At 46.6% G+C, this 17,174-nt stretch overlaps 1 protein-coding gene across 2 annotated transcripts in view; it reads left to right on the top strand.

The window, feature by feature from the left end:
• The window catches only part of LOC119164821 (choline transporter-like protein 1), a 66,143-nt gene that overhangs the window by 32,931 nt on the left and 16,038 nt on the right, over positions 1–17,174 (top strand). For both annotated transcript variants that reach the window (XM_075874384.1, XM_075874383.1), the window contains exons 4-10: positions 1,200–1,348; positions 1,980–2,048; positions 2,103–2,190; positions 4,248–4,311; positions 5,407–5,515; positions 14,935–15,019; positions 16,450–16,497. In XM_075874384.1, the coding sequence (XP_075730499.1) occupies positions 1,200–1,348; positions 1,980–2,048; positions 2,103–2,190; positions 4,248–4,311; positions 5,407–5,515; positions 14,935–15,019; positions 16,450–16,497 (612 nt within the window). The remainder of the gene's footprint in view (positions 1–1,199; positions 1,349–1,979; positions 2,049–2,102; positions 2,191–4,247; positions 4,312–5,406; positions 5,516–14,934; positions 15,020–16,449; positions 16,498–17,174) is intronic.

Genomic DNA, 17,174 nt, shown 5'->3' with positions numbered 1-17,174 from the left:
CTGCATGCCCATCTCGCTTCCTTGGAATCTATGCTTGTTGGGCAAGTTGGTACATAGTTTTTGGTAAGGGAATACCAGCAACACAAGTCTAAGCAAATAAATTTTTCGGTAGGTGGGGGCACCCTCTCGAAATGGTCATTTTTACCTCTGTATGCCATGGCGAAAAAAAATATCCTTGAGGGAAGAGGGTCCGGTGTACCACCTTTTTGCCAGGCCACTCACAAGCAGCACCAAAAGAAAGACTGGACAAAAAGTATGCTGGACTATCAAAAAAAAAAAACGCGGTCAAGAAACCCATTGAGCATGCGCTCAAACAACAATCACACAGTTCACAGTCCAGCTACCTTCCCGTCCTGTCTCTTGTCTCAGTGCATTTGTTTTGCTGCTGCTGGTATTCCTTTACTACGAACGCACCAGTCTCTTTATGACAAGCGGCTTGTCTTACTGCCCTGCGAATGCCCATTTCCACTTGATTTCAACCGAGATGTTCTTAATACGCGTTTGTGCCATCACACACTCTGCTCTGCATCGCTAGGGGTTGTACCTATCATATTCCCTTCCATGACTCGCTGCGTCTTCCTGTATTTAAGTTGAACCATATTTTCGTAAGCCTCCAGGTTTCGTGGGTAAGCACCGGTAAAATGCAACTGTTACGTACATTCTTTCGAGGGGGACTTGCAAACTACCAATGGTGATCTGAGAATACCTGCCAACAGGCGTTAGTATCCAGAAGCTGAGCAACGTTATTAGGTTGCCTTTCTTCATTACTCAAAGCGCGCATCTCGTCGATGTAGCTAGCGGCTGTGGCGTTGTGCGACTATAAGGACGAGTGCGCGGGTTCGATTGCCAGCCGGCCACCATGCCGCATTTTGATGGATGCTAAAAATCTCGTGCGTGTACATTGAGCTGCGTGTTAAAGAGCGCCACGTGGTCAAATATTAATTCGTAGTCTCCTCTTCTTGTATACAGAAAATGCTGCGAATTCCCCAATCCTAGTCATTTTAAAATCCTGCGAACCATTATGCGTAGAGATGTGAAAATGGCTCATTGTAGGCGAATTATTATACCTGAAATGCGAGCGCGAGACAAGTCCCTTGTCTTACGAAGTCCCTGTCTACGTTACGCACTCATATTTCGAGTATCGCGCATGAAGTGTTGCAACTCGTGTTGAGCATATATAACCGCCCTTCCTTGTATAGGGTGTTCTGCTGAGTTGGGCAGTGCGCAAGGGTGGCGACCCACTGCGGCTGCTTCACGGCGTGGACAGTCAGGGCAACGTGTGCGGCCGCGGCGACCAGCGGCCACTGCCCGGCGTGCCGGGATCCGGCCAGAACACCACGGGACTCACGTGAGCATGGTCACTCTACAGGCACGTGAAAAGGTTCGGGATCTTTCATTCGAAGGGCGAAAAGAGGGATATGATCATTGGCGTGCGCAGGGTTCTCAAATGGGAGGAACCCCGTGCGTCAAATGGCCTGAAAATAGAAGGAACAAAATAGCGATAGTTGAGCGATGACAATAGCCGCCGTGGATGGTGTAAGCAGTTCTTATATAGGTGGATTGCTGCCGCCATTATCGTCAAGAGTTAGCAGAACCGAGTAAACCCTCCCCCTCTTAGGGCCTCTCGTGCGCGAAGAGAGAGAGGTCGACTATGCTCTACTGGATGAACGGTAGGAACAGGAATAGGTGGCCTAAATCATTACAGGCTGAAAACATTAGTGGGAACTAAGCAGGGAGGGGATGTTATTAGTAGTAAATATAATGCAAATTCAAAGGAATAAAAATGGACGAAAGCCTGCCAGCGGAACTTACATTTTCGTCCAGTTTTATTTCTTCGCACTTGCGTTTTTATTTGCTACAATTAATATACCCTATATTTCCCTCGGCCTGATTGTATATTCTTGTAGCGTCTAACAAAGAAAAATGAGCTAAATTTCCGCTTCTCCTCGAGGCTCAAAGTGGGTGACGAACATCTGCAGACTCCTGGTTCTGGAGGATGCGATGGGCCACAAGCGACACTGCGCTGCCAGCTGCCCGCCAGGCTACAGGTACACGGCATGCTCGTTGTTGCTCCGTGTTGTGCATCGAGTCCACCCTCGCAGGCAAACCGTGTTCCGAAGGTGCGTCCTGGACTCCGGTCCCGTGGGGTTCGTGCAGCGCACAGTCAACGTCAGCGGCATGCTCATTCAGGTTCGTCAATGCGAGACCGCTCTTCTCGATACGATCACGTGTCGTTTTGCCACCATGTCGGAGGAAACATTAAAGGCGGGCTAGTTAATTCGGCTGGTGCGAGCTAATCTGTGTGGCTGGCGCTGCTCGCCTAACCGGCTGTAAATACATCGGCGACTACACCTCCGAGTCGGTCTCCTTCTCGTAACATATTTGGTGGAGGTGCTAGGCGCAAAAACGGCATAACCTGTAATAAAAAGCCGAAACACTATCATATCTTGTTTAGCAAGTTGATTTATTCCTCATTCAATGCGATGGATGGATCACTCTTGTCTGGAGATATCTCAAGCAATCTTCACTGTTGTCTGCGCTGCATTTCTTCGTTGTGTCCTCGTGAGGTGTGAGCAATTTTCCTCAGTTTCCGGAGAGCAGGCTTCGTATAGACGAAAAAAAAATTCACGCAATATTTTCTTTTGTAGTAAAGTGATGCAATAACAGTAAGGTTTAACCTTCTAGGATATATCTTCCTGCGACCTTCTCTGGAACGTTCTTTTGTGGCATCACCGGTGAATTCGAACACATCCAGCGACCATCAAATACGTGTCTGCACATCGCGTATTGTCCTGCAGAGGGCTATCATTCTAACAGCACGCGAGAGTCAACTGACAGCCTTCGTAGAAACATGCTTTATTGAGCGACACTTTTGAGACCGCCTCACTTAGCACCAGAACGCATGATTGCTGAGACGAATGCAACAAAAATGACGCAGATTGGTGCACGAAAAGTAATGTTATGACTACACAAAGTTGAAAGCTCGAGCAGACGACGACGAAAAACGTTCCCTTTCGCATTTCACTCGCCTGCTGACGTCAAAAACCGCTTCCAATCACAGCGAGCCTCTTATAAAGACACACCGGAAATGTCACCTCATGGTGGCCTTCACACAGTACCTTGTTACCACGTTCTGACGGCGACGTGTGAACGCTTACGACGAAACACGTGCGTCAGGTAGCAGACGCTCCCCTGTGTAAGGTGTGTGAGGTACACATGTATTCGTTAGGCGGGAACACTTTTGGGCTTGCATGCAATACACGTTCTACGACAACGCCATGGGGTCCGCCGCATGTGGCATTTCTGGCTAATTAAAATCGCGGCAAGTGTTTCCATCTTAAATTGCTGGCGTACCATAGCCGCGTTCGCAGACAGTTGTTCTGACAATACATCACTTAGAAATAGGCGTTATTTATTTCTGAGGAAGTACCAAAAAAAAAGGTTTTTACTGTTTTTAGCATTCACTCGTATGTCCTACCTAGCTACCACCACATTAATATTGCACGCTACTTGTCACGTGCAGACGCTCCCATGATCACACTGTGTAAGATACACACATACGCTTTGGGTGGGGTCACTTCTCGGCTTGCATGCAAGACGCGTTCTACGACAACGCCGTCGCCCACCGCATGTCGCATTTTTGGCTCGCTAAAAACGCGGCATGCGTTTCCACTTTTAGTTGCTCGCGTACCGTAGCTTCGTTCGCAGTCGTTCTAAAAATACCACATTTAGAAACAGGAATGTTTTTTTTTCTGAGAAAGTATAAAAAGGATTTCGCTCTTTTAAGCATTCATTCGTAAGGCCTAGCTACCACCATATGAATATTAAACGCTATTTCTTGCGTCAACCCAATCAAAAACGAACGGCCTTTGTCGTCACGTCACATGAAATTACGTCACTTGTTATAACAAGAATAGTCGATGTGTGTCGCCGCAATCCGAAATCATGGTAGTTTGTCCCGTGAATTCACATTGTATATAACCATTTCGATTTCGGCGTTGCCACTTGCGCAACGATATCGGCGCATTCTACAGCACCAGAAGAACCAATGAAAAACACATGCTCGAATTGCAGGGCCTCTTTTGTCTTTCTTTGTTAGACACAGTATTAATGTGAACTAACAGACAATGATGCCAAAGGTTATGTAGGGGATGTTATCAGTAGTAAATGTAATGCGAATTTGAAACAAATAAAAGCAAAAATTTCCCCATCTTTTCCTAATCAATTGATCTTTTTTCGCGATTCAGGAGGTTGTTCAAGACCTGGCCGTTTGCCGACAGGAGCTGGGCTACATGGGCCTGGTGGCGATAGGTCGGTATGCCAGTCCTGTTTAGACGCTTTGTGCGCGCTGCTCAGGATTAGCCATTTCGCATACAGGCCCACCTGTCATGCAAAAACTTCTCCTGCATACGCAGCTGGAAAGCCAACTTTCAAGGCAATAATTATACTCGCGCTTTGTTCTCACATCAGTAGATAAAAGATCATTGTAATGAGTTTAATTTGCAACCGTCATGTAAAGTGGTTGCGAACCCGGAAACCAAACATATAAGGTATCATTTACGCTAACATATACTAGCGAGAAAAATGGCGTTGATGTAGCACTCGAATTATGCTGTAATATATGCTCACTAATAGGGGACAAACGGCGGTTAAGGATATCATAGTTGAAATCAAGAAGAGGAAATGGACATGGGCCGGGCATGTAGCGCGTAGACAGGATAACCACTGGTCATTAAGGGTAACTAACTGGATTCCCAGAGAAGGGAAGCGGGTTAGGGGGAGACAGAAGGTTAGGTGGGCAGGTGAGATTAAGAAGTTTGCGGGTATAAATTGGCAGCAGCAAGCCCAGGACCGGGTTAACTGGCGGAACATGGGAGAGGCCTTTGTCCTGCAGTGGACGTAGTCAGGCTTATGATGATGATAATATGCTCGCTAATGAGCAGGACCCGGCTGGTCTTGTCACAGTTGAGCGCGGTCCTCATTTTGTGCGTTTGCGGCCTCATCTGATGTGAGGCCCACGGGACGGCTTTAGGCTCTCCCATAGTCGAGTACTCGAAATCGTTTTCACTAAGTACCATTCTCGTTTTTTTCGAAGGTCGCCCTTCATTTGCTCTAATAGGCTGGCAGTAGCCTCCTCCCGCTCACGCGACGCTCCGAGCTGTTTCTTCCACCCTCAGCTCCCCCCTGCAGTCCCTCAATGCTGGCCTCCATGCGCCGCACAAAGCTCGCCTTCTCCGCGTCGGCCGAACTCGTGAATGCTGTCTCGTCCAGGTAGCACCAGCGCTTGCGTTGTTCGCACTGTACCAGTTCGCTCTAGGTGCACCTGCTACTTTGCGCCGCACACCTACATGCTCGTCCTGGATCACACGGGCCTAAACGTCCTTCTATATGCGGCTGTCGTTTTAGGGCTCAGCGTGGTGGCACTGTTCCTTCTGCGCTACTGCGTAGCGCTGCTCGTGTGGCTCCTACTTGCGATGGTGTCCCTGGGATGCGTTGGAGGGACCTGCTATCTCTGGTAAGTACGGCTCGTGCACCTTTCAAATTGAGGACAGTCGCAGCGAGCAATGGAAATTATACGCGCAACCTTAAGAGAGAGGATGAGAGCATGAGGGGTTCAAGGAACAAACAGGTGTCAATGATGGTTGAAAGCGAAAAGAAGAAATGGACGTAGGCAGGGCAACCTTACTTGACCCCAACGGAAGGCAGACGCGCGAGGCGGAGACAAAGTTAAGTGGGCAGATATTTTGCGGGTACAACGTGGCGGAAGAAAGCACAGGACCGGTTTGGTTGTTGGAAAATGGAAAAAAGCCCTGCAAGGGGCGTTGTCAGGCTGGTGATGATGAACTTTCATATTTTAAGTATACACAATTTAACTTCCAAATTAGTCACGAAAGTGCCATATACATCGGGAAACGTTCAAACGCGTGCACGATTATTCGTTTCCCAAGTACTTAGCGTATTACCGTACAAGACATGTAGTTCGGAACAATTCAGAACATAACGACGTTCAAATGTACCCATTAATATTTTATGAAAGCTAATGATCTATCATTTCTGGCGATCGCAGAAAATTAAAAAGCCGCAGCGTTGTCGCAAAGGCGAATCAATGAATGCGATAGCAACAAATTGTAGTGTTACACCATGAATGGCGAGCAGATGAGAACGTGCCCCACGTTTTTCAGGCACAAATGACACACGAAAGGTACTCACAGGTACAGATGAACCCAAATAAGTGTCTCAGTTGTGACTTCGTTTGTCTGAAAAGCGCGCCCTTTTCGCAAGCAGAAACTGTGCAACGATTGAGTGACTACAGTGTGCGCCCGGTAACTACAACAGAATCGTTCCCGTGAAAGCCAGAGGCCGCGTACGATTCTCCCCACCGCGAGATTAGCGTGCTCACGCTAGAGTCACTGTATATGCAGAGTTGCGTCCAGGTACGCCATCTTGGGTTCAAATGTCTTGTGAGAAAGCCACTCACCACCCGCGTAGGAGCAGCGCTCGTGCTTCAGAGTACTAGCGTTGCTTTGTTTATTTTTTCATTTTCTTTCCATTTTTGCAAAACTCGATTGCACCGGTCACTCCTACGAGCCTTGATTTTATGCTTACGTTCTTGGTATGTCCCCTTTATAATGTACTGTGTGTACTTTTAGGGTATTCCAAATAAAAATAATAATAAACAAAGAAATAAGGTTCGTCGCCTCGTTGAACCATTGAGGCATATAGTTGATCACACATTAGCTTCGTCTTTAATTGCGCTGTTTTTCCCATTTACACATATGTAATTATTTTTGCACCTTTTATCATGATAGAGCCAGTTAGGAACATAATTTATTCGTCGCGTTGGGCTCATTCGTTAACTGTGTGAGGAAGACAGCGATAGTTTTGCAGTCTTCAACAGAATCGAGCTCGATGGCGATCGAGAGTGGCCGTACGATGCCGATTCTACGCGCGCCTCTCGTATTAGTTCGTATTACAATCGCGGCTCATGACAGCTGATGTTAGTTGTAGTTCAACAGACCTGTCGAGTTCGAAATTCCTTTCGCTTGAAGTTTGAAAGCTGCATGAAACGCATGCTCTAGCTGCAACACCTTGCCGGTTCAAATTGTTTTAGTTTAACTTCTCCCTTTATTTTTGGCGTTTTATTACCCGTCAGAACAGTTTTGACGTGTGCAGCCGACATACGCTGACCAACTCTGCATGTACAACGTATTCACTGCATCTGTCGGCAAGTTTTGCCCACAGTTTTGCCCACAATTAGAGCAAGTTTTGCAGTGCAGTGGATGGATTTAAAAAAAGTCAAGCGTTTATTCATTTTTCACTGAACACTAATATTTCTATAGCTACACCCGCTGCACCCGTGTCTAATCACATGGGCTGTACTTAATACAATTCAACACAGCATTCACTTGCTACCACATTTCTCGCGACCAACAGGCAACATGGCTTCAGTACCGAAGAAGCGCGGTAAGAAAATAACAACAGTGGATGTCAACCACGCTTGATCTACTCTGATAAAATCGCGTCGTCTGCGTAGTGTTGGCTTCTCCGCTGTGCAGATGAACCACCTATAACCACGTGATGGCGCTCGGCAAATAGGGACGCTGAACTCCTGCAGGTGGAGAGAGCAGTGCCCGGAAAAGTGGCGCAACTCTGCTACCTAAAGGTAGCATATACAGTAGCTCTAGCGTGAGCATCTACCCCTTGCCCCCTTTTCCACGGGGCAAAGTACGCGTGGGAGATGAACGCATCAGCACGCGTCGCCGCGTCGTGACGATCTGGCGACGCGCGCTCATTGCGCCATCTCGCCGGTAATGCTGAAAACACAATAGTTCCTTCGAGATCAGCAGCGGTAAGTGGTAGATATAAATAGCTTGCCGTTTCAAAGACAAAGAGGTGCTCCTTCGTGGCTCAATGGCTAATGCCACGCACTCACAAGCAAGAAGTCGGACGTTCGATTCCGCTCGACGGAGTCGTTTTCTAGATTATTTTACTTTCTTGCGCTTTCTTGTATATATAGATACGTATACATATACGGTGAATGACGGCGGCCAAATCTAGTCGAGAGTGTCCATACAATATCTATCGCAATAAAAAACATTCTCTTTGTACTATGCAGTTTTTAAATGTTTTTTTTTTTTACGTATTCACTGAAACAACTGTCCCATAACTTTGGCGCATGCAAATATCAGCCTGCCACGGCGCTCAAAGATCAAGAGAGATATATAAAAATTATTCCTAGGTAAATTAGGATGTGTCCACAAGGACAACGAAAAAGAAAAAAGCAAACGTTTTTCGTCTTTGCGGTTGCGCTGTGAACGAGCCATACCTTTTTTTTTACCCCTCCAAATATCCAAATTCTCAGTCGTAATTTAGTAAGTTTCGTGCCTTGAGCTTGAGTGAAACACGGTAGGCGAAAAAAGTAGCACGAAAACCCACTCGATCTTCTCCAAGTGGGCGGCGTGTGGGGAGGGGAGCTTGTGACGTCGTCATTCGACGCCGTCATGGTCGCATAGATGCAAAGTCTGTTCAAAAGCCTGCACAAATAAAAAACCTGATCGAAAACCATCTTTACCGTGATGTCGCGTGATATTACCATTCGGTTAAGAGATTGGCCAATGCCGGACAAGTTCAAAGATTCTGATTTCCGAAACGGTAATTGGGAGGAGTGTCGCACTGATTCGTTTTTTCCATTCCAAAATAAAACAAAGAATATCGCGAAAAGCAAGAGGTGTCCTCAACAATATCGCAAGCGTAAACATTGACGTGGCTGTCTCATAATGGCCGAATACGCGAGGGTAGGGCTTGCCTGCCATCAAAGGTGCGAGTCTGAAAGGAAGAGCGCGCATACTCGTAAAATTTCGCGTCACCAAAACAACTAGCAAACTAATTTCTGTCAAAATAACTCAAGACACGCGTAAACGGACGAGACGGCGCAGCTATAGCTGCCGCGAGAGAGTTGGCAAAGGCTTCGCTACGCTCTTAGAAAAAGGTTGTGGTACTTACTATAACATCGGTTTACTACTTGTCACATGTGTTACTAACCGGTTAGTAAGTGAAGTTAGAAACGGGCAGGTTAGTAACTGTTACTCCTTCCGCCGTTACTAACGCAGTTAGTAATGCTTACTAACGTAGGCAGTAACGGTTACTAACAAAAAATGTACCAGTTGCGATCATTTCGCCTCACAAATGAACCGTTTTATAACGGCCCGATTCGCGAGCATCAGCATTTCGATATATCACTGAGTAATTGCGCACATAATCTCATAAATGAGAACGGCACACATACACAAGTCCACGCGACAGTAGCTTAGGAGTTCTAGGAGTATTTATAGCCCTAAATTTGGAAAACGCAGCTGGTGTGCGGCTACGGTGTAGGATGAATAATTGGAGTTAGGCGTCTTTATTGACAAGCGTACTATTTTTAGGTGCGCAAGGTGACGTATCGTAGAGCTTTTCTTCAATAATATTAGAAAAAACAATTAGTTGTATTTCGCATAGGGTCGCCTGAACAAGGCCTAATATAGAAGACGTAAGACTGCGTATCAAGCTTACATGAATTGCCTCAATGAACTTGAACGCATCCCCGTGCAAATAAATAGGTTGTTTGACGCTTTAAGGTTCTTTAACAATTTCATTGAACACGTGCATGACGAAAAGTTAGCAACTGTGCGCAAAAGGTAGTAACCATTGCAACCTTTAGTCGTCTACTAGCGTAGATAGTGAAAAGGTCGCAAAAAGTTAGTAATGCTCGAAGAAAGTTGGTAACAGCTGCTGTTACTAGCTTTTTTGCTCGTGGTTACAAGCGTTTTACTAACTATTTTTAATAGTGTACGCTTCTCGATTTTCTGGACAGGAGTGCCGAAACGCTTCTAACCCCACCCCCCTTTTTTTTCAGTCATTATAGTCTTTAAAGAACCGCTGCGTCAGCCGCGTGCCCATGGCATGCCCTCGTAGATTGCTATCGCGGCGCCGTGCGCGGCGGTTGCGGAAAACGACAGTAGTTCCGTTTTCAACGTGCATGCGCTGGCTGCGCACGTACCTTCGAAACTAAGTCGTTGTTTACTGTCTATGATGCCGCGGTTTTGTCCGCAGCGTTTGCGGAAAGCAGCGTCGCTTCGACTGATCAAGCGTTAGGCCAATGGTTGGACACGCTTGCGGAGTCGGTTACGCCGTCGCCGTGATCGTCTCAAGAGCGACCGCGTGCACTTCCGAAGCTGCTCGCGGTCTTCGTTCGACGGTTTCGGTACTAAAGTTCCTATCACCCACCGGCATGAGAAAAATCGTCCAAACCATCCGAACTTGGCAGGCGAATTTCACGAATTCGTATCTGCCGGTCTCGCATCACTGAGAATCTTCTGTATGTTGAGAAGAACGCCACCTGAATTCGTTTACAATAATATGCGACGGTTTCGCAAAAAGCCTGGATCGGATTGTCCTGCATTTTTGTCAATTGTGGCCAGATCACGCACAGAAATTGCGATTTCCAGGAGATTTTCATGACAACCATACAAATGTAAGAAATGTTCGAAATCCGGGAGTCTCCCGAAAAATCCGGGAAATTTGGCAGGTATGCGGAAGGTATCGTAACAATACGTTTGGTGCCGAAAAACTGGAAGGGGAGGTTAACAATGCAACTGAGTCACCTCAACGCGGCTTGTTTCGTCTGGCAAGAAGTCTGATCCCCGATTGTTTAGAGCATCACCAAGTGTGCTGATTCACTCCTAGCTGCCACTAGCACCGGTCTCGAGTCTGTTCGCGACTGGAGACCGAAAAGTGACTCAAGGCGACCGGTGTTCACGCCTGTGTGCGACGTGAACCCGCCGCCAGGGGCGGCTCCAGCCACTCATGTAATGGTCCGGAATTCTAATCGGTGATAAGAGGTGGACGCCAAGCATTGAAACAAGGGGGATGGACACATGCTTGTGAATCACCCCATCTGTCCATCGCCACGCAGAATTCACGCCTGTTCACACATGCCTCGCATCCTGTTTCAGCACACGTGATCGACTCAGCGGTACTGCGACTGCAAAAGACGGTCTTGCCAGTGACGAATGAACCAGCGAGCGATTGGCTCAAATTGGCCATTTGTGACTAACTTGGTCGCGCGACCGTTGCTGGTGTGAACGAGACTGTAAAGGTTAAACGTTATTGCTTGAAACATCACTTTTGTTTGAGCAGCAATGCGAGAGTCAGAATATCAAGTTTCCGGCCTAGAACCAATGACACAGGAGTGTATCTATGTGGAAACGTCAGCTACACCAAACACTACAGAAGTGCCTGACGTCACAAAATGGATCAAGCGCGCCATTGGTAGAGCACTTATGCAATGTCTGTGTAAAGCGATGGCTGTAGGCGTAATTGACATTTTCTTCTTAGTGGAGCCTTTCATGTCCGGGATCCGTGGTAATAACGCTTGTGGGCATCACAGACGGGCCATATCCCACCACTCATCACTAAAAAAGTCAGTTTCGCCGCAAGGGCGAAGCATCGAATGCATGTCACGCGAAGAACGGCAAGATGATCGAAACTTGGAGAGCGTTGCCCAAGCACGAAGGGCGCACGAAAGGAACACACAGGACGACTAGCAAAGTTCACAGCTCGGCACTTAACGCGCTTCTCAAACACAAAGGACGCATGAAACGTACGCACCGATATATACACAGGACGAGCCCGAACAAGGGCCACACTTGTTACGCCACTGTATTTGACTCCGCAGCCTCCAGCTAGCCAAGTGACCTTGGCGCGCTCTTTAACCTAAACGCAATCTTTCCGGCGAAAGCACACGACGTACAGACTGCCCCCGTCAGGAGATAAGAGCGTGCACACACGGACACATGATGTGCAAATCACGCCCATTTGTCGCTTTAACGATTGTCTCTCGTCAAGCCACAGGCATTGCTTGGCAAACGTAAACAATGAATGCTCCACGCATTGATTGCGTCGTCCTTGCGGTTACCTTTTAGATGCGGAGCATCTTATACTCGCGCCTTGTAGTGCGCCGTCCGCACCGCTTCTCGAACATTCGACAGCTGACGCGCGCGCATGCGCCGTCGCGCCGTCGCCCACTCTTCCACCATCTGTGCATCCCTTCCTCCTCTACACACCGCTCGCGCTTCACTCCTTCACCATCTGTGCACCCTTCCTCCTCTACACACCGCGTTCGACATCTACAATTCTCCTGATTCTCCAGTGGACGCGCATGTGGCGTCGCGCTTCGAGAACATTCAACAGCTGACAGTGCATGCGCCGTCGTGCTGTATATATACTCAAGGTCGGCGCTCGCTCGCTCAGTTGCCGCTCGTAGGTTGGTTTGTACGGCGCGTCGACGTCCAAGGTCGCGGTGAAATGAATTCCAACGAATCCACAAACACAATGATCGACGTCTCTTCGACCAGCGCCGCCCTTTCGCATACGTGTGTACGTGTTCACTCATTTAACACCCCCTCCTACAACCACGTTAACCAATTTAGCCATCGACCCAAGTAAGTCGCAATTTAACACCCCATTTCACAACCACGTTAACCAATTTAGCCATCGACCCAAGTAAGTCGCACTTTAACACCCCGTTAACCAATTATATGCTCCGCATCCTCCTCAGTGTTCCCCCGAGGGAAGCTGTGGGCAATTTTTTTCAGCTCTTATCACGTTTGGAAAAACATTCGATAACTTATGCGTTCGAAGCTGGCTTAAAGTACACTTGTATTCTTTTACTGGCATGGTCAGTCAGACTGCGGACATCATTTTTACTAGGTGTGCGACAGCTGAAGAATCGCCGTTAAGGCAATCACTGGTCATCGACAGGCCGAACCTTTCGATCGACGATGGGTAGGCATCATCATCATCATCAACAACATAATCATCAGCCTGACTACGTCCACTGCAGGACAAAGGCCTCTCCCATGTTCCGCCAGTTAACCCGGTCCTGTGCTTCCTGCTGCCAATTTGTACACGCAAACTTCTTAATCTCATCTGCCCACCTAACCTTCTGCCTCCCCCTAACCCGCTTTCCTTCTCTGGGAATCCAGTTTGTTACCCGTAATGACCAGCGGTTATCCTGTCTACGCGCTACATTCCCGGGCCATGTCCATTTCCTCTTCTTTATTTCAACTATGATATTCTTAACCCTCGTTTGTCCGCTAATCCGCTCTGCTCTCTTCTTGTCTCTTAAGGTTACACCTAGCATTTTTCTTTCCATTGCTCGCTGCGTCGTCCTCAATTTAAGCTGAACCCTCTTTAAGTCTCCAGGTTTCTGCTCCGTCGCTAAGTAGCGGCAAGATAGAGCTGTTATATACATTCCTCTTGAGGGATAGTGGCAATCTACCTGTCATAATTTGAGAGTGCTTGCCAAATGTGCTCCAGCCCATTCTTATTCTTCTAGTTACTTCAATCTCGTGGTTCGGCTCCGCGGTTATTACCTGCCCTAAGTACACATATTCCTTTACAACTTCAAGTGCACTATTACCCATCTCGAAGCGCTGCTTTTTTCCGAGGTTGTTGTACATTACTTTCGTTTTCTGCAGATTAATTTTAAGACCCACCTTTCTGCTTTCCTTGTCTAACTCCGTAATCGTGAGTTGCAATTCGACCCCCTGAGTTACTCATCAATGCAATGTCATTGGCGAAGCGCAGGTTACTAAGGTACTCTCCATTAACTCTTATTCCTAACTGTTCCCATTCTAGGCTTCTGAAAACCTTCTGTAAGCACGCGGTAAATAGCATTGGGGAGATTGTGTCCCCCTGCGTTACACCCTTCCTGTTGCTTTCTTTATGAAGCACTATGGTAGCAGTTGATCCCCTGTAAATTTCTTCCAGAATGTTTATATATACTTCATCTACGCCCTGATTCCGCAGTGTCTGCATGACGGCTGATATTTCTACTGAATCAAACGCCTTCTCGTAATCTATGAAGGCTATGTATAGTGGTTGGTTATATTCTGAGTATTTCTCTTATTACTGGTGGGGAGATGACACCCCATCAGTAATGATAAAAGAAGTCAGAAAAGCTTTGTAGAGCATGCAAAGGGGCAAAGCTGCTGGTGAGGATCAGGTAACATCAGATCTGCTGAAAGATGGAAGACAGATTGTGTTAGAAAAACTAGCCACCCTGTTTACAAGGTGTCTCCTGACGGGAAGAGTACCAGAGTCTTGGAAGAACGCTAATATCATCTTAATACATAAGAAAGGAGCTGACAAGGACTTGAAGAATTACAGGCCGATCAGCTTGCTCTCTGTAGTGTACAAGCTATTTACAAAGGTAATTGCTAACAGAGCAAAGAAAACATTAGAACTCAATCAACCAAAGGAACAAGCAGGATTTCGAACAGGCTACTCAACAATTGACCACATTCATACTATCAATCAAGTAATAGATAAATGCTCAGAATATATATATATATATATATATATATATATATATATATATATATATATATATATATATATATATATATATATATATATATATATATATATATATATATATATATATATATATATATATATATATATATATATATATATATATATCACTGCACTCATCTTCTACTAGGAAGAAGACCCAAATGGCGTTACCGTAGTCAAACGACTGTCACGTGATACGATAAGGTGGTGCACCATGGCTGTATCACCAGCTCAAACCTTAACACAATGTAATAGAAAAAAACAGCGATGCAATGTCCACGAGCGAATGCTTTGTTGTAAACCTGCGTATAAGATTGGTACGACGAAAGAGCAATAAAACTAAGCTCAAAGTTTAAAACGAAAAGCGTTGAATAAAGAGCGTGATAAGACTTGCAAAACAGAAATGCGACAGCCTGACGAAGGGAACGCCACCACATTTTCTGTCTCACTGGTGACGACGAAGTGGAGCTGGTATTCGTTAGGTCAGTGGTAATCCATATAGTGTGCACTGTTCTCTGATGCGTTTTCACTCAGGTTCACGTGGAACGCCCGGCGGCGCAACGCTCAACCAAACCAGGGAGCCTGGCTTGTGGCCGCCATAGCTGGAACCACGGGCATGGTGAGGAGGACGATGAATTTTACGCTATGGGAAACGAGCCTTTGATGCACGTAACCTCTAATGTATGTTTTGATGATGATACGTGGGGTTTAACGTCTAAAAAAATTTGCGCCGCAGCGCTGGTTAAGTTTTATTTAAAAGAAAACGAATATGTGTGCATCCATGATCATCATCATCGGCGAACGTAAACTTTTACGTACGAACGTAAAGGTTCCCGTATGTGTAGCAAAACGCTGCTAAAACTCGGGCGCCGGTAACACGGTAAACGTAAACCGGTAACACGGTAAGGTAAAGAAGTATACGTACAAGCTAAAACTCCCTATTATTATGAGACGTCGTAGCGGAGGACTCCAGAAATATCGACCACCTAAGGTTCTATAACGCTCATGCAAATCTGAGCACACGGGCCTACAGCATTTTCGCCTCCATCGAAAATGCAGCCGTCGCATCTGGAATTCGATCCCTTGGCCTGTGGGTCAGCAGCCGAGTACCTTAGCCACCACGGCGGCGGGGCTTAATGAACGTTTTGGACAGTCAACAGAAGGTTATAGCAAATGCCAATGCACCTTGCTATGCGTATTGACTTTGTACAAGCAGCGTATTTGGGCTGACAGTAATAGACGAAAAATGGACTTGGTAGCACCTTTTATGAGAGATGAGCATCAGCTGAGCGACACTGTGTACAACAAATAGTACGAAGCCAATAATGATGTCAAATGAAACAATGAACCACTGTCGCCGGCCCTATTAACAGTGCATCACACGCGACACGTACGGAGGTTGTGGGCTCATATCTAATCGGTCCCTTTCTCGCCCAGTGGCATTTTCCTTGTTACCATAAAAAGCACACGTATGTTTTTATGACGTCATGAGCTATAGGTGCATCATCATGATGTATCGATCAACGACAAGAAACGAAAGAATGGAATTTTGACGAATTGTTTCTTTGTTTGACACAAGCTTAACGCGCACAACCAGATTGGTCCACTCGCAAAAAGGATTGCGTACCACGTGACGCCATAAAAGGATGAGTGCTCCACACGCACCGTCATGGCTGAGAATAACACTCCCACATTTGCATGCGCATAAACCATAAAGCATCGGGCGCCTTATCCGAACTGTTCGGTCTCTGATGGCGGCAAGTAATGTTTTCGTCCGCTTTTCTTCCTTCCCATTAAGATTAACGCCCACTATACCTTCATTATCTGCTGCTTCTTTTGACCAAGCTTGTATCAGCGAGAACAATACCCCAGTAACTCCAAAGGTGACCGTTCGTGTCTTATTATTTTAAGCTGTCCCTCGACGCCGCTCTGCAAACACCTCGAGCTAAAAACGACTTGACTGACAGCTGGCGTGCACACTTGACAGCGCGTTGTCTTGGCGCACAATTCGCTTCGCTGCTCTTTGACAGAGAGTGCTTGTTGTTGCAGGTGCTGTTGATGCTCACGGTGCTGGTGCTGCGCAAGCGGATTCAGCTGGCAAGTGCTTCACTGCAGTGACAGCCTCTGATTTCTACAGTTGGAAATATTCTCCTGATACAAAATGACGTCCACATTTGAAAAGTTAATTTAACCTAATGTGTGTAGACGCCAGGCATACCCGGCGTCTATGAGAGGGAATGCGCTTTCTTTTTCCTTATGTTTGTCTGCTTAAAGAAGATGCAGGACTAGGTTGCTAGTCAGCATACTTTCACAGTGCAAGAACACAAGTATAGTAACATCGTAACTGCGGAAGAAAGAAACATGGACAGGAAAGAGCGCTGACTAAAATTTATTAGCTAAAACGCTGGAAATATATTCACGTGATAGCAAGCAGCACACCAAGTATAGCGCGCAACCTATGTCGTCACAGCCAGGCACTCGATATCTTGTCAAGTGGGTACAACAGTACACCTTAGCACAAACTCACGAACAGTTGCATCGCTGCCAAATAATTGATTTCTTTTTTAGTGAGCACAACCGAAGGCTTTATACATGGGTCACCCAGCAGGTGCATTTGATTAGCCTCGAGAATCTCGCGTGTCAGCTGCTGACGATGCGACAACGGTGCACTTTTCAAATTCCGGTTTGCAATCAAAATCTACACAATGGATACCCAGATGGCCTTGAACAGCTGTGTTTGCATGATATTGATTTGATTGATATGTGGGGTTTGA

The sequence above is a fragment of the Rhipicephalus microplus genome, chromosome 9 (genome assembly GCF_043290135.1).
Source record: "Rhipicephalus microplus isolate Deutch F79 chromosome 9, USDA_Rmic, whole genome shotgun sequence".
In the NCBI taxonomy this organism is placed as follows: Eukaryota; Metazoa; Arthropoda; class Arachnida; order Ixodida; family Ixodidae; genus Rhipicephalus; species Rhipicephalus microplus.
This window is presented reverse-complemented; position numbering and strand designations above follow the sequence as displayed.